Raw genomic sequence first — 24010 nt, 5'->3', positions numbered from 1 at the left:
GAGGGTGGAAGAGAGATCGAGGCATTATGAAAGTCCAGCTCTGGGAAGTACCTATGAGGAGTTTCACCTTATTAGACACCACAGGGTCTGTCCCCTGGCCACAATGCAGCAGTAAGCTCAGCTTTGCTCCTTCTGCTGCCCGAGGAACTACTTGGTTCTTAATGCTCCGGGGCTTCTCAAATTCCCTGATGATGGGGGCCTCATAGATTCCTAGATTGTTACATCAGGTATTATTTTTTACATTGGAATACTTCATTTTTCTTTCTGGAAGCTTGCCTTGTTATTTGGAGCTTGGGCGCATGAATAAGATCCATTTCCAGTTAACGGTTTGCATTTTCAGAAGAGAAGGGCTATGTCCATACCTGTAAGTAAAATGGACAAACACCTCTTCTCTGGCCTTAAAGGCAAGTGACACGACATGGCTTATGTATATTAGTCTAAATTTGTCTCCTCTGCAACAGTGCTCTGGTTGATCGTACTTGTGAGGAATGGTCCCTGGCCTGGGCCTCCCCTGCACCTTGCCTAGGGCCTGTCTAGGAGAGCGATAGTTCACATGGGTATGATATGGGCCAACACAATATCCAGGGACGTGTTCACAACTGGGCATTTCTGTCCTGGCCTTCTTTAGCTTGCTAGCAATGCTGATACTCCAACTTGGTATTTTCTGTACTATTGAGGGCAAACGTAAAGAGTGATTTTATTCTGCTCAGTCTCCTGGGTCAGACATTGGTTGGTGTGGATTGCATCAGGAGCCTGCTAGATCCTTGTCTTTTCAGCAAACTGCCTATGCCAGTATGGAATGAAGCTCTTTGAAAATGAGGATGTACAAAGCTGTACCTATCATCTTTAGAAATGCAACAGATCTTTATTCAATCAAAATCCTTTTCAGAGAGAGTAGTATTTTGAATGTCTGCCCCTACTGTTGTCGTGTTTAGCATCCTTGAAGCAAAATCTTGCCAAGGAACAACCTGGTATAAACTGCTTATGCAAGGTGTAAGAAAACCAAGAGGAGTCAATGACTCCTTCAGCGTTAAAACGAAAGGATCAGAACTGCAGAGGTTTCACCAGGTCCTTTCTGAGAGAGCTGTGGGGCTTTCAAAGGCTGTTCCCAATGTTGAGCTTCAACAAAACCTGAATAAACCTGACAAAGACTTCATCAAGAAGGGTGAAAGAAAAAGGCAATTGTAACGCAACAGCAGAGGTTCTGCAGCAAGTCCCCTCCTTGCCAAAAGCCCACTTCACTGGCAAAGAGCAGATCTGTGCTAGCTTCAGCTGTAGCGTGTGTGGTCACGCTGTAGTGTGTGGCATTGAACAACTTCAGTCATACTTTGGGTAGTTGAAATTCACACTATAGGAGCACATGGTGATTACCATTACTCCAGTTCTCTCTCAGGACTTGGCAGTCTGAGCATCTGGTTCACGGTGCCTTTTAAAAGGAAGGGGTCGAAATCCTGTGCCTCTTTGCAGTACAGAAAAAGCGACCATCATATATTTTATTGTTTGTGTTTGAGTTAATTATTTCTGGGATCTTTAAAACTATTGCGGCGCCTTGTCCTTAGCTAAACCTTTCCAGTAGCTCACTCCTTGCATATTGTGGGTTGGTAGTTGAGCTACCTGGCATTCGTATTTCCATGTGTTTGAGTCCTATCACAGTTGGAAATGGAAAGCACTTTATAAATATCCTCTTGCTCTCTTTATTCATATAGACTCCTTTCCAAAGATACTTATGAATGATTCCCTCACTTTCAGAGTACTCCTATGGGTCAAAAGTAGAGAAAATATGCACAAAGCCGTTCTTTGTTTGCGTGGGGTTCCCCCCCCCGCCCCCCGCCTCCGCCTTGGTGTAATAAATGATAAAAGACAGTTTGTAAAGTTCTTGCCTGTCTCTGTAAGGTGCATCTTGTCTGGTAGGATGCTTAGGTTGGATACCAGAGTGTGTACAGTGATAACAAACAATGTACAGAGAAGTTTTTCTTTTTAGTTAATGTAGTTTTAAAAGTATAAAGGAGCTAGAGTGAATATTTTCGTGTGTAGCCTTTGGAACTTGCTTTCAGCATTTTATTTATTCTATTTATTGGCCATTTTTTAGTTGCATAATTTTAACACCTATGTGCAAGTAGTTTCTGATACCTTTGTCTAGTGTACTGTCAAGAAAAAGATGGAAATACTGGAAGATCTAGGGGGAAAGCGCTTGTTCCATTGAAATCACTGGAAGCTTAGTCAAGGTGACTGTGTTCTTGCAGAGTGCTTCCCTCTCATCTGCTAGTTGTTGCTTATTTGCAATGCCAAAGACATTTCATTATTTTCCTCCCTTTTTTCTGTGCCTTTCTAAGCTCTCTAGCAATTTCTATAATACTATGTCCTGAATTTTGCACTGTTTTCCCAAGGTGACATGGTGACCATAACGTAGGTGACCTTCCTCTTCTTGATGGCTCCTAGCGCTACCTCCCATGTTGTGTTTTCTTTCATAGCTATTCTACTGTTGCCAGACAAAGTTCTATTCATTTATCACCCGGTATCACTTTCCTGATTTGTGGTCCAGTAATTTATGACTGTTTGGAGCTTTGGTCTTCATTAGAGTGCCCAGTGACCCTTGTGACCCTCCTCCCCAAGTACACATTGTGGCCCACAGGCCAGTCTGTTGATGCTGCAAGTTGCAGCGCATACGTCCATGCCAAGCCACGCGGGCTGAGAACCAGGGTCTTTGACCAACTAATACAAGTATCTAGAATTTAGGCAGCAAGTTGATTGTGCAAGATAAACAGACACTGAGGGTAAGATTCATACGTTGTCTCTGACTATGTAGGTGGTGAGGTGTTGCGGATACAGGGGTGAGCAAGAGAGAGCAGTCTAGACAGATACACTGCAGCTTGAGGAGAAAATTGTAAATAAAATACTGAGTAAGCGGCTTTACCTGGAACTCAGTGGAATTCCCCCCATTTACCAGCACGCACTTTTCGCAAGGTGGGGACTTTATCCTGCTGGGTGTAAATACCAACCGAAATACACTGCCAAACAGGAGCATGGGCTGGTGGCCCGGGCAGTTACTGGTGGTGGTATTCGTGAAGGCACATCAACAACATACTTGCTTTCTACAGTGCTTTTGGTGGTGCTGTGTAAGTACCAATTAGGAAGATAAGTTATGCTTTTTCCCTTCCATCTTTTCACCACCTGAGAGTTATATTTAAGACATAAAAGGTTGTGAGCACTGGGGGGAAGGTGCAGAATGAGCAGGAAGGGAGAAGGGAATTGCTCCCTTTCTGATGGCTTTAACTGTAACTAATAGTGGGCACCTGTTCATTTTTTAAATCATAATTGATTTGATATTTTTTCACTGTAGCATAGATCTTTGGCACAGGATTACAATGCCAATTATATAACATATATAGAGTACATGTAAAACACATCTACACATACCTGCACGTACAAGCTTATAAAATAAAAGAAGACAAATCTGCAATTAGTTCTTGAGCTTCACTCATTTATTTTTGAAAGAAGAAGGACTGTAACTTCCCAAAATACATCCCCTCCTTGATGATATGTAAAAGGATCCAACATTGTACTTCCTTCTTAGAGTTTCTGGGGAAATGCGTTTTGCTGCTAACGTAACATCCTTTAACAGGTCTCCTGCTGGCCAGACCTTGTGTCCTGCTGCGACAGCCATGACCATGTGTACAACTGATTGTTAGTGGGCAATATAAATCTGATTGGAACATGCCCGTTAATTAGTTTGAGAGCTCGATATAGACAATGCTGTCTTACAGCAGATTGTGTAGATAGGCCTAGTCATAGGGTTAATTCTGCTTGACAGCACATCAGCAGCATCTTGAGAGTAATTACCCAACTTAAGTTTTCCCACAGTTGAATTGAGATCTTCAAAGGCTTCTACATTTACAAGTATTATTAACCTATATCTGAAACATGATGTTCCCACAAGGGCTAATTTTTTCTTCCTTTTATTAAATATACAGGTTATAGGGTTCATTTGCTAAGTGCTAAGTCCTTAGAAGAAAACACTACTTGTTAGAGAGAGAAAAATCTGCAGTGCACAACCAAAGCTAATGGTGCATAATGCACACATCATTGTCTTTTTGCAAAGACTTTAAAACAAGTTAAAATTTAGGTCTGGCTCCCTTCCTCTCTGCCTCTCTCCCACCCCCCGCTTTCCACTTTTAAGAAAATCAAACCACTTATTCCTATGTGCAGAGTGAGTAAATTGAAGACACGCACAAACAAAACCCTCCTAGGATGTTGTACAATTAAGTACAGATCATTGGATACAATACATATGACATTAATGAAACGGTATCTGCTTCAAAAATAGATTGGAAACATTCATGAATAAATTAAATCCTCTTAATGACTTTTCAAAAATGAAAATGAATGAAAACAATATTTATTTCATAGGAACAACTGTGTGCCACAATTCACAGCATATAATTTAATCCTGTTTTAAATTTATATTCTATTTTCTGCATTCGTTTTGTCTTTTAAAATATCTTCTTTGTAGCTCTACATTGTAAAAAACCCCCAAAATATTAAGATAATAGTTATTATTTGGGTTCAAATGCCCTTGAATGCATTAAATATTAACGTACAGAGGTAGACAGACTTGTTAAAGACAATATTTGCCGGGTGGGATCAGTCTGACAAATGGCTTTTATGGCATAAAGCAGTTCTTGTAACTTACGTTCTTTTTATTTTCTTTTGCAGGTCAGAAACAAAGTTTGACTCCAATTCAGGTATGTTTAGATTTACAGTGTTTTGTTGAATGTACACTATTCAGGTTAATCTCAAAAGAGTAGTTTATCAGTTCAAGTTCAGTTCAGTTTTAAACAAACTGGGGTAGGTCAGTCTTAAAAAGGATCTTCATTTCTCACCCTCTGCAAACAGCATTATTGCTGTGTAACATTTGCTTTCATTCCTTTCATTAGTTCCTTTCTCTTTACATTTTCCCCAAAGATGATCAGGAAGATGTATCTTGCAACAGCCCTGTAACTGATCCAGAAAAATTATAGTACAAATAAATGATAATACAGACTAAAGCAAATGGAGGACTGAAGTGAAGTTTGAGAATGATCACTGTTTTAAAGGAGAATGTTTTTCTTCCTGGTGGACAAAGACATTTCATGGGAATTTGAAGTCAGTGCAGCCTATCTGTCAGGAAACAGATGATTTGTCATCAAATTTTCGTGACAGATGCATGTACACAACGCATGCCAGACCAGTCTGTAGAGCTCGCTTTAGGAGGTTTACCAAAAGGCAGTCTCTCTCAAGTTGTCTTTTTAAAGAATTTTAATGTGTTGTAGGGATTGGGAGGGAAGTGAAGGTCAGTCTAACAGGTTAATGTGTATCTAACAAGACAAAAAACACAGGGCAGCAAACAGGGGAACAGCTGGGGAAAAAACAGAGATCCTAACACCAGACTGTTATTTACTCAGTTAACTATTCCTGGGTGTTTCTTAAAGTTAAGCAATAGTAAATTAAGAATAGGCTGTTGTCCTGAAACTAGCTGAAATGTCCATTGCCTGAAAAAGTAATTCAAAATACAGTTTTTGTTCAGATTAAAAACGCCGTTTTAAGCAGAAAACCTGATATTACTATGGCAATTTTATATCTAGGCCAATGTTATCCTCTATATGATTTGCTTAATGCAGTGATTATAATTGCTTACAATGATATGAATTTTACAATATATATTAATCAGAGTACTTATGAAAGAGCATGTTTCCTTTTATCCCAGTTACAACATGATTTGGGTTTGAAATGTGAGGTATTACGTTGCTTTTTCTTTCCACATTAGATTTTATCTTTGGAACTATATGGGAGTGAAATCTACAGCAGGAAGCATTTATATAGCCAATTCCTACATCTTGTATACTTGAGTCATCTTGCTTCTATTATGATTTTAGTCTGTGAGTTTGAGGTTACTTGCTTTAAATATTGCTTGAATGAACTCTCTGCTGAGATTGCTTCTTGGATCTTGACAAAACAGTTTCACATGGAGGGATAGCTTCACACATTGTCTGCTATCAGCCCCTTTCTTTTAGTAAAGTCACCAAAACTATGGTGTGGAGCAGAAAGTCAAATGTCTCATTTTTCAGTTGAGGGGAAAATGTTCTCTGCAGAACTTCAATTTGTTTGGTGGATTAAGCTACAAACAGTTTTTGACTTTCTCTTTTGACGCAGCTGTCCTGTTAGGTGCATTATTCTGCGTGCCGCTCCCCTTGACAGTGAAGGCAGGGGTATGGTATTTCCTAGAGAGCACAGAGTATCCATAAAAGTTTGGCGCTATCGCAGCTATGGCAAATGCCTGTTCAGTAGATGTCACCAGGCCTCTGTGATGGGACTCTGTAGGGTGAGCATGAGCTCTTAAATGTCTCCTCTTCATCTGTGCAGGACGCACAGGCTTGGCTTTTCTTGAGCTTGGGTTCGTGTTCTGGGCAGAGTTTGTCCCTTATCTTTCACACAGGGGTGTTGGAAAGCCCAGCTGCCCAAAGACCAGAGGACTAGAGTTGCTCTCCCTGCCCTGCTCTTCCGAAGGCACTCCTTAGGCACAATTCTTACACAGTCAGAACTCTGGCCTTACAAAGGCCTGATGCAGTTCTCTCTCCCCAAGAGCACAGAGCACACAGAGGTTGCAAAAGGATTTGGAAGTAAAGACCATTTACAGGAGACCACACAAGAAATGCAGAAATGTAAACGAGCAGTAAAAGACACAAGATCTTCTGCGTCTTCACTTTTTTTGCTGCACCTAAATATTCTCTGGATGCACACCAGAGTTCTCTGCAATAAGTGATTAACGTTAATTTGCTGAGTGTCAGCATCAGCAGGTACCGTGAACGTCAAAGTACTTCGTATACCATCAGGGATACAGTATGGGAATGTCTGGGGTTGAGGAATTTCTTAGATTTATTCCTCCTTTTTCTGCAGAGCCTGACTTTAATCTAATGCTTGTGATTGCTTTCCCCTAAATCCCTGGGGAAGTCTTTGGTTGGAATAGTTTCAGGCTTTCCTGTTGTGGGATCCTGGCCACCACCAAGGTGTTGAATGTTCCTCACCTGGTGATCCATTCTGGATCGCTGGTGTGTGTGGCTGGCCAGGCCAGCCTGGGCTCCTAGTCGCATTTTATTCTTTGCCCCAAATGCTGTACTTGGAACTGAGAATTACCGAGGTTTAACTGTCTTATCAGTGCTGCCTCTTTCAGCACAGGTTTCAGGTAACAGCCAAGGACAGATGTTAAAAGATAGTAGAAAAAAAACAGATTAAGCACACAATTAAAATGGCATTTTAAGAAAAAAGAAATCACAGAAACTCCGTAACCTCAAAGTGCATTTCATGGCCAGCAACACCAAGGCTGAAAAAAAACCCTTATCTTTATGAAAAGTACAGCTTATAGGGACAGTACTCAGTTCTTTCACCAAGAAGCTTTCCTTGATAGTCAGATAGTGCAAACACTTGGAGTTTATCTTTTGTTCCCAGCAGAGAAGTGGAGATACTGAGATCGAGTCAACACGTATCACCCAAAATAAAACATCGCTCTTTTTGTTTCCCCACCTAAGAGTTTGCCACCCCTTTCCAAAACCAGACAATAAGCCCAGACCTCCTGCTGCCTCTGAGTGAACAGAAGGGTGTAGGCAGGGAGTGGAAGGATGCGTTGGTGATGGGAGAGGCATCCTCGTAAAAAAAAAAATCTTTCTCTGGTATGGGGTGTGTGTGTGCAGTGCCCTATGTAGCACCGTGTTCTGCGGGCCTTTGAAGTGTGTAAATGTAGTGTTGGTTTTAAAAGGGCTGCTGCCATTTGAAACCCATGACTCTATATTTATGCAACCTTGAGTTCCTTGGAGACACCTTAAGGTATTTTCATATCGCTCATTTCGTTTTGAATTCCCCAGACTGTGATTCCTGAGTAAACCAATGATCCTGCAAACTGGAACAAACACGCTTTGTTCTCATTTATCTCATGTTACTCAAAACAGTTCAAGTGCTAAACGTGAGAATGAGGTAATTTTATTCTAGAATGAATATTTTCTTCCAGGGAACTGTTCTACAACCTGTCGCGTGCTCTAAATTAACCCTAATGTTAATTCCAGTTAACTTGCAAGTCTAGATGTGCCCTTTTTAAGCATTTATCAATGCTTATTGTACTTGTATTTCCTAGAAATATGTGTGAAGTATGGAAGAATTAAAAAAAGTCTTTCTGAAGCAAGTACAAAGTCTGGAATACAGCTTTAAAAGTGCCCAGTAGGCTCACTGTAACTGTAACCCTGGAAATGTTGTTCAACACTGAAATATTAGGCAAACATTGTCAAAAGAAGATTAATTTGAACTTGAGCATTAACTTAAAAGAAGGCTGTAAAATTCCTATAGTGATGATCGGGATTTATCATATAAATAGCTATAACATCTGTAGGGGACACACATTCTTCATATCATGACTAACAGTTCCATCTGAGAAACCTCTTTTTCTCTGCTGATTCTTTTTAAGTCTATAGCTGGCAGAATTTCTGTCTCAGAGACCATGGGGTTAGCTTCATGCTGTTAGAAGATCTTATGAAATGAAACAATTTTGCTTTCCTGTCATAATATGATGAATTTCACTGGTACTGAAAATAGATATTTATTTTTTTTTTCTAAAAAAGTACTTGAAAGTGAAGAAGATTGTAGGAAAAATAGGTTTTTTTCTCAAAATTTGTTGGGGAACAAAGTAAACCACAAAAACCACAGCAGAAACAATTTTGTTTTAATTATTAGCATTTTGGTAGCATCTAAAATGCTTGTTGTGCTATGTGCTTGGTTAGAAAATTTTAGAATTTAAGAATGCAAGAAATATTTTTTTAATTTGGAGAAAAATAGATCTCCATGATGCTGTTCCACAACAGGAAGAATTTGTAGGTCTCAAAAGCTGTCGCTGAACACTGTTAATCCCACTTTAGTAATAGAAAAATAAGCATAGAAAATGCAAACAACTGTCTTAGCATGCCCACTGGTCACCAGGGAAGGGTAATGGTGAGTTTCCTACTGCCTACTGGGAGGGCTGGAGTTTTCCTGGGGCATGTCCTGTAATATTTGGTGTATCCTGCATGCCACTGTGGAGGTGAGCCATGTGAGATTCAAGTGATAGTGTTGGCAGTGAAATAGTGAAGGGGAGAAATTTGAGTTTTGTTATGTGTTAAAAAGAAAGCACAAATCCCCGGACAATACATGTGGCCTCCAGTGGAGTTTCTTTTATATATATGTCACTCAGAGGGTGGAATGGAGGAAGTCAGAGAGTGCAGGATGCAATAAAGTGACAGTCATGGAAGCACTGTGCTGTAGAAACACATCTGTGCACGGGCAGGAGAGAGAGGAGTGCCCAAGGGCGCACTGTGCCTTCAGCTGTGTTCTTCATCATTCACTGTGCCAGCTTCCCACTCCTCTCAAAAAGAGAGATGCATCTCCAAAACTCATTCTTCTGTCTCCCTGCTTGATCGCACTGTGCATCTATACAGATGAAACTAAATGTAGAGATTGTCTGTGTGATTTTTATATCACTGTTTGCGTCAATACTTTGGAAACATTCCAATTAGTGTCAGGAATTAAGCTATAATAGCTGCCTGTGCAGCTAGAGGCTGTCCTGAGGGACAGCTTCACACCAGCTTTTGTTGGATCCCTTCCGCCCCAGCAGTCAAATACAAAGCAAGTCAAGGAGCCCCCGACAGTTCCTGGAATTTCCTTCACCTGCCTTGTCTGGACTCATAGTGGCAGCCAGTGACTCCGCAGGTCGTCTCTCCTCCTGCACGTCACTTTTTCCAGCAGGATGAGTGCTTCCCCATGTCTTCAGCACTGCACAATGCTGGCACCCCTCTATCCCCATCAAAGTTCCCATCCTTTCTCACCTCTTGTATTTACTGCTGTTGTTCCCTCGATGCGGCCCCTACAATGTACTAACTTGCCAGGCTACATGATTCAGCACAGGTGCTAGGGAACAGTCAAGGAAAATTGTAAGGTTGGGGGTGGTCAGATGTTTTCCTCTCATAAATTCCTCTTGGCTACACTTCCAGATGTTCAGCAATAGACTTTCCAAACTCTCGCTATCAGCCCTGATTTCCCCTAGCCTGTCATCAGTCCCATTGGATGAAAGTCATCAGTATTAAGAGCACTAGGAACTCTTTGGCCAAGTAAGAAAGAAATGAAAAACAAAAGGCATCTTGTAAGTGAGCATCTCTCACTGACACTTGTTAATAGGGAAACCCAAAGGAAACTTAACTTGCCTGAAACCTTAGGTCCCTGAAGCAGCAGGGCAGTTAGTAATGTTACCCATCAATTGATTGGATCATAGATCTAAGTACAGATTAATAAATCAATTCCTAAATTTTATTGGTGTCAGCTTCTTCACACAAGTTTTGATAGAGTGGTTCTTAATTTCTTTTTATCCAGGCTAAGTAGTTTCAGAAACAGGGAAGAGAAGAGACATTTAGCGTTAATAACAAAATCCTATTGACAAGTTCACAGTCACCCTACAACCAGAGTATTTGATTAAAAAACATAACAAAAAAATACTTGCAGAGTCTGTAACAGGGAAAAGTAGCAACATGAACTGAGATACCAAAGAATAGGGATGCTTCACAGCTTTCTGGGTGAGACAAATGACCTCTCCAGAGTCTCTTCCAACTATGAGGAATTAATTCCTTCTTTGTGGCCGCCACCAGCACATGGATTCTTGAAAGGGTGCGTGAGCTGGCACAGAGAAACAGTGGGAGACAGCAACTACATAAACAGAACAGCAGCTCAGATTATCTTACTTGTTACTTGTCAGTGCTATTTTGTTCTTGGCATTAACAACTCCACAAGCAGATAATTAGGGACGCAATGGCTGGAGAGCATCGTCTGTTATATTTGTTCAGCAGTAAAACGAGCCTTTAGATCCAGATGCAAGCTGAACCATCTGTTGACTGGTTTTGGGGCCAAACTACAACTTGATTTGGAATATAGATGGCTGGCACATTTCACTGGTACACCCCTGTGAACTATATGTTTGTAGCAGCACTGATCTGCAGCACTGATCACCACCCTGCTCTTATATCTCTTGTAAAAGATGGCAAAGTTGGTCAAATTATTTCAACAGATACAACAATGTTTTATTTCTGGAGGGCTGATTAAAAATGTTGTAAGTGTGCAGGCAAGTTTGCTCATCTAGTATTTTTAAAGAAGGCAGTCAGCTGCCAGAGGACTCCAAATGTATAACTTTTCAAATTCTAATACTGGCTTTGCAGTTGCAGATGTCTTTTCCTCCCACTTTCTCTGTTCATCTTATTGTATCTCTGTTCATCTTATTTGTATCTGAGCTGGGCTATTCCTTCCTATCACTAGCATGATTCTTCTCAGTTGTGAAAGTATTTTAATAGGAAGCCATGAATATGATCCATGAATCTACCAACGGAGGCCAACAGCCTTGATGGGACTCGCAACAGCCTTAAATCTTTCTGTGTGAATAGTTTGTGTAATTTCTATTTTGCGGGGGGGTTTTTTGGGTACTATAATCCTCCCTCCAAAAAATCCTGTTCGTGTTCTCATTACTGGGGCAGCTACTTAAAGATGCTCTGCCCTTGTAAGCTCGCACACATGCTTACTGTGCCGCTCCTGCACCAAGCACTGCCCGTCAGCATGTGGTAAGAACTGTGTGTAAAAGCGCCTTCCTTGTGGAGCCAGGAATATAATATCAACAAAGACAAATACAATTTTCTATTTTTGTCTTGCATATATTTTAATAATCATTGCTGCTTCTTTCTTGCCTTGCTCTGAAGATCTGGCCGCGAAGGATTTTGCAATGTGTTTAAGTTGGTCCTGTAATGAAAATATTTAGATTTAGGTTTTCCATTTTATTATCATTAACGTAAGCAAATTCATCAGGTTTATTTAGGAGAAATTTTTTACCCTTCATTCTAAGTACTAAAGACAATCTTTTCTATTTTTTATTTATTTGCAAATAGCTAAAAAAGGCTGCCTTTAAGAAACACTTTGGCAAGAGTAGTCTGAGAAGATATGAATAATATATAAATCATGATTTTATTACATGGAATTGGAAACTGTGGTACTCAGTTGAATTATAAACTATAAAGTAGATGATTGGTTGAGGATTTTTTATTCATCATTAAGTATAGCTGCTTCCGATAGGTTTGGTCTATTGGGGAGTTAGCCTATTGTTAGTCAGCAAATTGCTCTTTCATGTTAGCAACATTCAGCAGCATAACATCTTTACTGTCCTGGAGGGCTGGATTTCTTAAATACAAAAACATTGTGATTCTTGCTTAGAGCTGGTAATCATTGTGCAGTTTTTTACTGAGTAAGGCTACCTAATTACTTTTCAAGAGCTACTTGCATTGCAGTTTTGTTCACTGGACGAAGTAGATTTTTGGTGATACTCTTGAATTATCCTACACTTACAAACTTCATAAAGAGTTTTCTGTTCCTTTTAAATGAAAATTCATTCAGTCAAATTAACCCTGTTACAGACTAACTGTGATAATTAACTTTGCCATCATCCCATTTAATTAGCCAAAAATGGAGCATGTGCAAGAGAAGCCACAAGAATGGACAAGCAGGGAGGTTTCTGGTCACAGCTGTGGCTCATTGAGACGGTTATATAGCTCAAATGCAACTTACCCACACCACGTACAGCTCAAGTCAGTTGTATTGTTTCATTGCTTTATTAGTGCTCTATTCATTTAAACCATTAAATGGGGGGGGTGGAAAATTGCCTGTCTGCTTTGTAATTTGGAAGCTGAACTATAATTCATTTGTAAGTGGAGCGTTACGGCATTGTGCATCAGGTACATACTTCTGCAGAGGTCTGGAAGAATGGCAACACGGGGCACTGTTTAGCTCACTGCGTGGTGCCAGGAAACAAGAATTCTGTAGGATACAAGAATATTCCACATCTCTACTATCGTCTAGTGCAGAAGGTATCGTCATCCATCTGGGTGTATATAGGTAGCTGGGATGTGCAGGGTTGGACATAATTTGGGTGGCTGCTTCATATTTTTAATGTTGCATGGGCATCTGCTGATTCTGTACCCTGTTCCAGTGTGTCTGACAGCTCTGTGACCTTGGACACAGTACTTTTTCCCTATGCCTTTTTTCCTCCTGCCCATTGTCTGTCTAGTTTGTTTACATTGTGAGGCTTTTCAGGGAAAGAGCTGTCTCTTGCTATTGAGCATGTCCAAGACCTAGTGCAGTGGAAACACTTTCCCAGTTGAGATCACCTCTTGGGTCCACCATAAATCAAATCATGGGTGGCCTTTACAAAGTGTCTCCTTTTAGACTGAGCAAATGAAGTTCTGTTAGAAAGAGTCTCTGTAAAGCAACGTAAAAGGCAGCATGGTAAATGTATTCAACTGAATTAGAGTTTTTCACCCTGCCTACACAGTTACCCATACCACAAAATTTGTGTCAAGGGGCTCTCGGTTCTGTGCAGGAGAAATACAATTCATGCAAATAGTCTTTCCAGGTCCAGAATCTCTCACATAATTGAACTGTGTGATTCCTGCAGCAGAATGCATGACTGTAGCTATAGATAATGGCCTGAATTTGTTTGTTAAAGTCTAATACGTAATAATAATGGAGTTTAAATGACATGTAAATATGAGCTGACAGCTTAGGCATAAAGGACAGAAAATACTTATAGAATATAAAACTTCCAAAAGCTCTTGAAGACTAATATTCCTATTAGTGATATGGGTCTAAGAAGGCAGGTTTTTACGTATTTATCATAGCATCATTCACCTATGTATTAATTTCCAAAAAATACCCACTTGTATTTGCAAATGTGAATGATACTTAACACAGTGGGGCCTAGAGGATGTTAAATGTTCTGGTCAATGCCAGTCATGAAATCAGCTTGAAACTTGCAGGATTCTGAGCAGTGTGATCTCTTCTGTGGGCCGTGAGAACTGAACTCCACGCTTGTGGATCACTTCTATGGTGTTGTCCATTATGGTGGAAATAATACTGATTTTGAAGGGAAAAAGAGGTGAAATCATAAAGACAGTGCCCTGTGAATACTGAAGAGATCCTAATAGGATGTTTGTTAATATATACTGGTTTTGGTACAATCTGCTGCACTTTGAAGACAAATTGTTTTTCCCTCCTGAAAAAGTAGTCTCTCTTTAAGCTTTAGGTCCCTCCCAATATGCCTGAATTTACTCTGAATCAGTAAATTCCTTGTTTATTCTAGTTGAGTCTCCACTGCAGGAGACCACTCCACCCTTCAGGAAAGTTCACAAAAAGATCTTAAGTACTTCCATTCCCTTTTCATTCATTCCCACTCACCTGAAAATTCCTCTTGCTCTCTTTTCTGGTGACTAAGAAAAATTGTCATCTTTTATTTGGCTGGAGGCCGAAGAGCTGAGGAGGTTGGGGCCCTTTCTTCATGTAGGCATTGGCTAAGGCTGTGCTGGGAAATCAAATGCTGACTCATTAGTTCCCAGACCCTTCTTTGGGTGGACCACTGCATCGTCTGTCCTATGAAAAGGCTTCCCTTGTTCCTCATAGCACTTTTTATTCTGCCTCTTTGAAAACAGACAAGGTCAAAGGAGAAGAGAGCAGAGTGCAAGGTGGCATCTGTGAGATACTAAAATCCAGTTCCTACTTGGTTTCTTGTGGAGAAGGGAGGTTCTCCTGTTCGTATGATGCCATACTGCATCACAGGAAGATGATGAAAAATGTAGCTCCTCAGCTGAGGAGCGTTCCCACTTTTTCATCCACAGAGTCTATCAGCTGTTCCATGTTGGCTTTCCAGTTTCACAGTAAAACCAAATCATATCAAATCAAAACCAAATCAAATCAAACCTAACCTCCCTGTTTTTTGGCTGAGGGAGAACTGCTTACGATGCTTTCCTTCAGCCTCCCTGGCTCTCCCTTCCCACTCTGGGAGGAGTTCACAGCTTCAATAAGGACAGTGACAACTTAAGACAGCAATGGCATCATTTCAGTTGTGACAATGTGGAGGTGCTTGGCACTGCTGTGACCTGAACTAGAGCTGTGTAAAACTACTGGGACAAGCACCACACTGCCAGCCTCATCAGCCTCTGGGACAGAGGAGGGGGCAGGACCGTGGCATTCAGCGAGTGCCCCACCTCAGCCGCCATACACTACATGTCGGATGGCTCCTTTGACTTCAATGGCTTATCTATGGGACAGTCTGCAGCCGAACAGCAGGCAAAGAGGACTACTGAGGTGGTTTTTGCCTGTGTGCCTTGAATTTAACAGGGCAGGATGATGATGGTCAATGTGTCCACTCTTTTTCTCATTATTTTCTCGCTCCTATAAAGTGCATTTTTCTGTTTTGGTTTTAGGCAATGTCTCATTAAGCACAGTATCTTTTATGGCTGAGTGCATGTTGTTCAAAATTGCACATCTTCTGTTTTGGTTAGCATGGTTTACAGGGTTACGGATTTGAATAAGAAAGAGGCGCGAGCTGGTTTTGTTTCTTCCCTCTGCATTTGTCAAGGAGAAAAAAAACCCTTAATATCTTTTCTGTACAAGATTATGAGAATGATTCCATACAGTATTAGTTGAAATGGGAGGAAATCTGTTATTTGGAAAAAATTACCTGTTTCATGTCATTAGACTGTACGAACTAGCCAAGTGATAATTATTAATGACAGAAGATTCAATAAAGATTAAAACATTTCATGTTTTCCTTACATTGATGTAGTGCTGCAAATTTATGACCAGTAAGAAACCATATGAAGGATCTGATCTGTCAGCTTTTACAATTTCACATTTTAGTCTCTTATCAAAACTGATTTCAGGTTTTGTAGTACTAAAGTAAAGGGAAAAATGCAAGCTGCTTTTAATCAAACTGGAATGTTCAATGATCACCATCAAAATCTTTACAGTGTTGATCTGAGTATGAAGCAAAGAACATTAACTTGTCTTTTGTTGACTTAATTTAGTGGCAACCACAGCCTTTAAGATGTAATGGTAGACAAGTTTGTGTCATACCACTGCGACTGCCACTGTACATGTGAACACCCATCTGCTTAGGATTAAGTCCTAAGTCAAAACACCAATGAGGTCTAATGCTGCCAGTTTAAGTCAGACACGATTTGCACTGAGTTTTATGCGGACAGCACGATCAGGTCTTAAGCCACACAACACTGAATTAAGTTACAAGGGCTGAAAGTATTTCTGCAAGGAAAGAATTGCATCCCTGTGTGATCTGATCAGGAGTCTTAGCAACCTTGTTTTCCATTGGGGCTGAATTACCTTTTTCTGATGTTTGTTTTGTCATGCCTGCCTGTTGTTCCTTACAGAGTAAGTGGTCCCAGCCTTTTCATCAGCTATGGTCCAGGTATCTTAGTTCTGTATGCCCTTCTGCAAACACCATGCCTATGAAGATCCACGTTCTCAGTGTTTAGTTGTTCTGAAGAAACCCTGGAGCATCTAATTTAGCACTAGTCTTTGCTCTTCTTTACTAGCTATAGCAACAGAGGTGCTTTGATTATTTGCACAATATCCTTTTCAGGTTATTTCTGTGTCTAGCTTTCACACAATCCCTGTATGTCTGTGGAGAAATGGTAGCATTTCATTTGGAAGGATATTTTATACCGGCTATTACCATATCAGGGGTGGGGGACCATCTTATCTAACTGTAACTATCTACCTTAACATAGCCCTCTGAGCTTCATCCAGAGTCAGCTGGAAGAAATAAACATCCTCAGAGGGGTTCATCCCTTCTGCTGGAGAAGTCTGTCTGGGGGTGCACTGAAAAACCAGTGCCCATCAACTTTAGAGTTAGGCATGTAACTTTGATGGGGATGAGTGGGTGTGATCCCCAGGTCACTTTCCACAGCTGCTGCTGTGGAGGCGTAGTGGAAAAAATTTGTAAATTTAAGAGGAGAGCTACCCAATTACTCTCAAGTTTTTCTGCTAGGTGTCAGTAAAGCACCTGTACACACAGCTTGGGTGCAGCATATTTATGGGAAGGACAAGTTTACCTGTTTCTCCTTGTGTGCATTGTCATTTCCCTTTCCTTTTCTTAACTTTCTTCAAAAAACACAAATCTGCTTATGTGTCTCCAGTTATTGCCACTCCAGAGAATTGCAGCAATTTTCCTTTCTTTCTCTTGAATTATGAGTAAGAATTGTCAGATGTGAAAAAGCTGACAAAACGCGTTTCTTAAATAGATCATTCACCACTGTTCATCCATTCATGGGCAGGAAGAGAAGTATGTAACTGAAAGAGAGATGGCCCAAGGCTAATGAGAGTGAATCAAAAATGTTGTAAACGTATTAAATTTAGCTTCAGACAGGGCTCAAATATTTAGCTGGTCTTTAGCATGTTTCAGAAAGCATGTGAAATTTTCAAAAAGCTTAGTAGGCAGAAATTTTGCTGAATTTATGGGGCTATTCTTGAGCTTTTAGAAAGTCAAAGTCTTTTTTAAAGTCTTTTTTAAAGACTTTTTTAACAAAGTCCGTGTTAACCATTTTAACCAAGTTAAGGACACCTGACACAATAAATGCAGATGCGAAAACTGAAAGGTGTATTTTTAAAACATTAAAACTCAGAAACAGAAGTGTTCTGTTTCTGCCTCATACTTTTCAAGGAGGTGGTCATGAGAACAGAATTCCCCTGTTTATATTCTCATTAAAAATGTGCTTACCCATAAGATTTATGGTTTTTGAAAGTGCTCATATACTCACTTCCATACTATTATCTCCTCTTCAGTCAGTGATTTTTTTCCCTGCTACCACTCTGTATTTAAGGCATTTAAAAGGAGTCCTAGGAATATGGATTTGCAGAGGAGTCGGATTTGGAACATCAATTGTCAGTGCCAATAGAATATCTGGAAACTGATTAAGACATGTTTAGGTTGAAGAGTGATGGAAAAAATCTGCATGTGAATAAAAAATCTGCTGCATAAAATACTGTGTTGAGGTTAGTAGGGCTCTGGAAACAAGTTTAAAAGCCAAGAGGGGAAGATATAGCATTTCACTGAAATTTGACACCTCCTTGCTTTCAAGGATAGTAAGAAATCCCTGATTAAATGAGTACTGTCGGAGTTGGATTTTAGGTCATGAGTTAGTATTAGTGTTAGACTGTGTGGCAAACTGCAGTTACATTGACCATTAACTGGCGTTGCTGGAGAAGAGAATTATAGGAGCTCTCTTTTTAAATTGTTCTATTTTCTTTACTATCTGCATGTCTGAGACTCTTCCCATGCCCCACAGGGATGGCAGATCTTGGGCATACCTGTATCTGTGTCGTTGCGGCAGTATAATTAAACAGGGCTGCATTTTACTGTTGAAGAACAGCATGATGTTGAAACTTATGCCAGCAGCTGCTTTCACTCCTCTGGTTCCAGGCATCACAGTATAGTCCATATAAAAAGTAGGTCCCTCTCCTAAAAAAAACCCACAGAAATGTACATAGCAGAACTCTAATCTTGACTCCCTTGCTCTAGTGTCTGTAAAAGTAATTTCTTCAATAATACATTAACATAAGTTTTCATGTTCCCTTTTGCCTTCTCACACAAGGAAGGTCTATGCCCAAAGGACCTATTCCTGGCCAGGACTTGTAGCACACCAGTGAGACTCCCCAGGGGGATGTGTCCCCTCCTGGGCTCCTGTTTCTGTGAGGAGGGAGTGAGTACCTGACCACCTCCCCACCTCCTGTGAAGACTATCATAGAATCATAGAATGTGTTGGGTTGGAAGGGACCTTTAAACGCCATCTAGTCCAACCCCCCAGCAGTAAGCAGGGAAATCTTCAACTAGATCAGGTTGCTCAGAGCCTCATCAAGCCTGGCCTTGAATGTCTCCAGGGATGGGGCCTCCACCACCTCGCTGGGCAACCTGTTCCAGTGTCTCATGTAAAGTGTCTCTTTACAACACTCATTGTAAAGAACTTCTTCCTAATGTCTAATCTAAACCTGCCCTGCTCCAGTTTAAAACCATTGCCGCTCGTCCTATCGCTACATGCCCTTGCAAACAGCCCCTCCACTACTTTGTCCCTTTGGCACATCAACCGTACCACTCAGCTTAGTGTCGTCAGCAAACTTGCTGAGGGTGCACTTGATCCCACTGTCTGTATAATTGATGAAGATGTTGAACAGCACTGGTCCCAGTACGGATCCCTGAGGGACACCACTTGTCACCCCTCTCCATCTGGACATTGAGCCATTGACCACCACCCTCTGGATGCGACCATCCAGCCAGTTCCTTATCGACCAAACAGTCCAGCCATCAAATCTGTATCTCTCCAACTTAGAAGGATGTTTTGGGGGACCGTGTCAAAGGCCTTGCAGAAGTCCAGACAGATGATATCCGTAGCTCTCCCCTTGTCCACTGATGCAGTCACTCCGTTGTAGAAAGCCACCAGGTTGGTCAGGCAGGACTTGTGCCTGGTGAAGCCACGCTGGCTGTCTCGAATCACCTCCCTGTCTTCCCTGTGCCTTAGCATAGCTTCTAGTAGGATCTGTTCCATGATCTTCCCAGGCACAGAGGTGAGGCTGACAGGGTGGTAGTTCCCAGGGTCCTCCTTTCTACCATTTTTAAAAATGGGTGTGATGTTTCCTTTTTTCCAGTCGCCAGGGACTTCACCCGACTGCCATGACTTTTCAAATATCATGGAGAGTGGCTTGGCAACTACATCAGACAATTCCCTCAGGACTTTGGGGTGCATCTCATCAGGTCCTACAGACTTGTGTATATTAAGGTTCCTCAGGTGGTCGCAAACCTTGTCTTCACTTACAGTGGGAGAAACTTTGTCCCCCAGGTCCCCGTCTTGCGGTCCTATGCATAAGTCTAAGTTTGAGACCCATGTCATCATTCACTTAGGGTGCCTGCTAGTATGGCACCCAGAATGGCAAGGCTACTTGACTGCATCTGGGTGGGAGTGAGGACACAGACTTTCATCTAAATTCCCTTGGCCTTAAAATGATCTCATCTTCCTTCATCAGATCAAGAAAAGGGTGGACCATACGGAGACTCTGTCCATCCCTCCCCACACTTCTTCCCACAGCAAAGGGGGTTATTGGGAAACTTCAGAAGCTGAAACTCATGAGATTTCCACTGGCACTTTGCCTCTGAGAATGTTTTTACTTATCCACAAATGATTGAGCTTTAATGAGTTTCTCATAATTTGTTCAAGCAGTAACAGTATGTTTCTTTCGTTCCTCTGCCAATGGCTCTTGCATATTTTTTGAAATTTTCATAAACTGTATTGGCCAGTGCCAGGCTTAAACCTCGCACAGATGCGGATGGACAATAACATTAAAATGTCTAAGTAATCAAATTTATTATAGCCTGCACTTCTGCTTTAGCATTTGGATGGGAGTGTGTTACTTCATCTTTACAAATATAAAGGTGCTCTGTTAAAGAAGCTGAAAGAATAAGGCAGAGCGTTCTTCACATTCATAAAGATTAATAAATGAGGAGCATTCAGTGTCATCTTTGGTGCAATGTAAAGAATAATATTACCTAAGTTATGCAGACATTCTACCTTTAATTCAGGCTGTATTTACAGAAACTTCCCGCCCGTATCTCATTAGTTCAACGTTATCATTTATTTGTGCAAGTCTGTTTTAAAACTAATGAATGATGGGGAATTAGAGAGCCACAGCAGTGATAGAAGGTATTTAAAAAACATTCAAAGCAAGAGTGAAGAATGCTACGCTCTCAGGAAATGAACTGATACTTACTGAAATCCATGCAAATATTTAAATGATCTAATGTAGATCAGTGAAGAAGAAGAAAAGAAAAACAGTCTTATGCAATGGGCATAGGAAGGTAGATTGTTAAACACAGGGATAGCAGAAAGATACGCTAGTACAGAGCTGCAAATAAAATTATTGCTCACCCAGCTTACATGTTTGGATGGATGCATAGCCTTTGCCATACATTCTTACTGTAGAAAGAGGTAAAATGTTCAAATAGAGGAGGCTAAAGTTAGTCCCAGAGGCTGGGGTAGCCACAGCTAGAACTGTGAGAACAACAGGATTTTTTATTTGGGGACCAAACCCGTACATGGAAACAAGGCTGGGGACTTGTGTGTCTTGGAGAGTTTGCTTTAAGTTGGCAAGCAGAAATAAAAGCTTTTGGTTTATTTTCAATGTATTAAAGTGGGATGGGGTTCAAAATCCTCAGATATTTTAACATAAATTGATATTGGAAAGGAAACATTTCAAACAAAGGCTTGCCTTCAAAATGAAGAGTGGAAACCAGTTGAACTATTTGAATTTTGTCCAAATTCTCCAATTTTTCCAGCCAAAATTTCTTACAAAGTTTGAGAAATTTTTGGAAACTTTTCTAAACTTTTCTAGAGACTGCAGTTTAAGGCAATTTTATTTTTTAGAAAGAAATTAAAACCAAATTCCCAAACCTGACATCAGCTCAAAACTCAGGCCCCATTTAACTGGATGCTTAATTACTGGCACCCACAGGTTGGTTTCCTAGATTGCACAGTCAGCCGTCTGTGACAGCCTTTCTTTTCGGTGCTGCCCTGGTACAAAGCAGCGGAATCCCCTCTGTGACCCCCGGGGAATGCCAACAAAGGATGATCACTTTGTTTCAGGTCTTTCTAGAAAACGGCTCGTAGTTTTGCAAGTACTTTAGACTTAACATTTCTCAGGGGGTAGTTTAAAAAATGTGTTATTTGGAGTAACTGTGAAACAAATATTATACCTGCTGATAGCAGTGCTGGACACTGAAGTATAGAGGTTGAACACTGAAAGTTTTGCTACTGAGACTGCTTTGAATACAAGAGAGTAGGAATTCTTCCTCCTCCCCACTCTCCCCCCCGCCCCCCCGCAAAAATACACCAAATCAATGGGATGGTGCCTTGTGCAAATGAAACACCATCATGTTTCATGTCAAAATGTACAACCGTTTTAATCTGGCTGAAGGTGAGGCTCTGAAGCTGATGTCAGATATGGCCTCTACTGAAAATCTGCAGGTCATTAAGCCGCCTGCAGGGGAGGGAAGTACGTTTTTAAGGTCCATTTTGGAATGTGAGTCAGAGGTCCTTGGGTCTTCTAGTTCTTGCTCTAAAGCCAGAAGCTGCAAGGCTTGTTTGGGTTTTCCATGAGATGCTTTATGGACTGTTGCTTGTGGCACGGGAACCAAGTCATTTTTCAGAAACTGATTGTGCTGTTGGCTCCATGCATTTCCTGCGGAGATTTGGACCGTATTTTACCTCTAGTTGTTTTATAGGAAGGAATCCTATTGAGAACACCTGGAGTGATACAATTACAGCATAAGCATTTAAAACCATGGGTATGCCTCAGCTTCCTGGGGAGCTGCGAAGAAGTCAGGAAGTGCCCAAAGACTTTTTGGCCTGACTGCAAACCATTCGGGGTACTAGATGCCCTTTAAAGTTCAGGGGAAGTTTGAGCTTAGAACAGTCCCTGTTGGGCAACCGAAAGCAGACCTGTTTTGCTAAGGCTAAGAGTGCTCCACAGCCAGAATGTGTGTTAGTTTGGTTGTAATATGATAAACATGTGAAGGGTAGAGTGGGATAACCCAGCAACCTCTGGCATTCCAGTCCTTCCCTGTTCCTGCAACTTCCATTGTTGCGATGCTGCTAAATCTGCTTTGCCCGCTCGGAACTTAAGTAAACAGACATTGTACTTGTGGGCAGTTATGCAGCATTTAAAAAAAGGTCTGAGTTTGTTGAATAGAGTTGGATCAGTACTGGGGTGGCTTGGTGTCAAAGGTTAGATTTTGTTATATCCAAGATGGAGCTGGGAACTGACATACTGTAGCTTTTCTTCAGTGATCTGTTTTTTTAAGTGCTCACAGCATGCTTAGAGAATGGAAAGTACAGTATGTTTCAGTCCCCTTGCTGGAAAGTGCATCCTCTGCTACCTGCTCTCTAAGAAAAGATTTAGCCCCGATAATAACCCAGGTAATTTATTTTAAGTTCCAAATTCGCATACTTTGCCTTTTGTAATGCTGAGACAGGGGAGATCTTTGGAACAGAGGGATTACAGGCTTATTTGAATTATAAAGGCACTGACCTCAAGCAGCCTTTTAGTTAAATCTGTTGTTCATGTGGTCATCTTATAGTAACGTTTTTGTGATATTAGTGCAAAGACGTAGTGTCAGTGCTCAGTTCAGATATTACCTTATCCTAACAGTAGAGTTTCTGTCAGTCAGGGATATCACAGTAAATCATTCTTACACCCCTTGCCCTGTATTCTCACCTTCTGCCTTGCGTTCCCTCCAGTGATTGTTTAACCTCTCTGTTAACTGATTCAGCTTGCTAGCCCAGAAAAAAACCTGAATAATTTTCTGCTGGTTTATTGAATGGAACTTTCTCCCCACAAATGGATAAGCACCAGAGCTGGTGAGTGGTGAGGAAGCAGCAGGACCAAGACAACCAAGAACAGGGGCAAGAGAAGGGCAGGAAGCTGTCGGATTGCTTCAGCCATCTTACAACACCTTCCCCTAAGGCTGCTTCTCCATTTTGCATACAGATCTTAAAAGTTGATTAGAACAGAAGCCTCCCATGCATCTCCCATGGGACCTCCTGACCAGCAGGTTACTGGCTGTTCTGGGTTAAGTGGGTCTTTGGAGAAATGGAGACAGCCCTATGAAAACATTTGCTTCCAGCAAGTTAAGAATTTCATGTTTCTTTTGTTTAAAAACCTGTTTTCATGGAAGATTTCCTACTGAGCCCTTGTCAAGTTTTTGTATTTTGCCTTCTCTGGTGAAAGTTTCTGTAAGATTTTCCTTTTAGAATGAACTGCAAACTTGTCTTTCAAACCTAAACAAAATCTCTGTACAGCTCCTTCCAAAATGTAGTCTAATCAAGGCTACAGTTCCTTGACTTCCCACTCCCAAGCACGCACTGCCTGAGAGGAAGCTCAGACACCCAGTTCGCTGCCCTTTTGAGCGAAAAAGAAAAGAAAGTAATATTTCCTGTAGCATAAGGAAAAGCTAATGAAAAGAAGAAAGAAAGTGGAAAGAGTGGAAATGAGAAGTTGGACACATAGAGTATAAAAAGCATTGAATCAAATTAAAATC

General features: G+C 41.0%; 1 protein-coding gene across 1 annotated transcript in view; it reads left to right on the top strand.

The window, feature by feature from the left end:
* MSRB3 (methionine sulfoxide reductase B3) overlaps positions 1-24010 on the top strand; it is an 88516-nt gene that overhangs the window by 41949 nt on the left and 22557 nt on the right. Inside the window, 1 exon segment of the mRNA XM_063323022.1 lies at positions 4714-4742. Coding sequence (XP_063179092.1) covers positions 4714-4742 — 29 coding nt within the window.

The sequence above is a fragment of the Chroicocephalus ridibundus genome, chromosome 1 (genome assembly GCF_963924245.1).
Source record: "Chroicocephalus ridibundus chromosome 1, bChrRid1.1, whole genome shotgun sequence".
NCBI classification, from domain to species: Eukaryota; Metazoa; Chordata; class Aves; order Charadriiformes; family Laridae; genus Chroicocephalus; species Chroicocephalus ridibundus.
The sequence above is the reverse complement of the archived record's forward strand: the minus strand, read 5'-3'. Positions and strand labels throughout refer to the sequence as shown.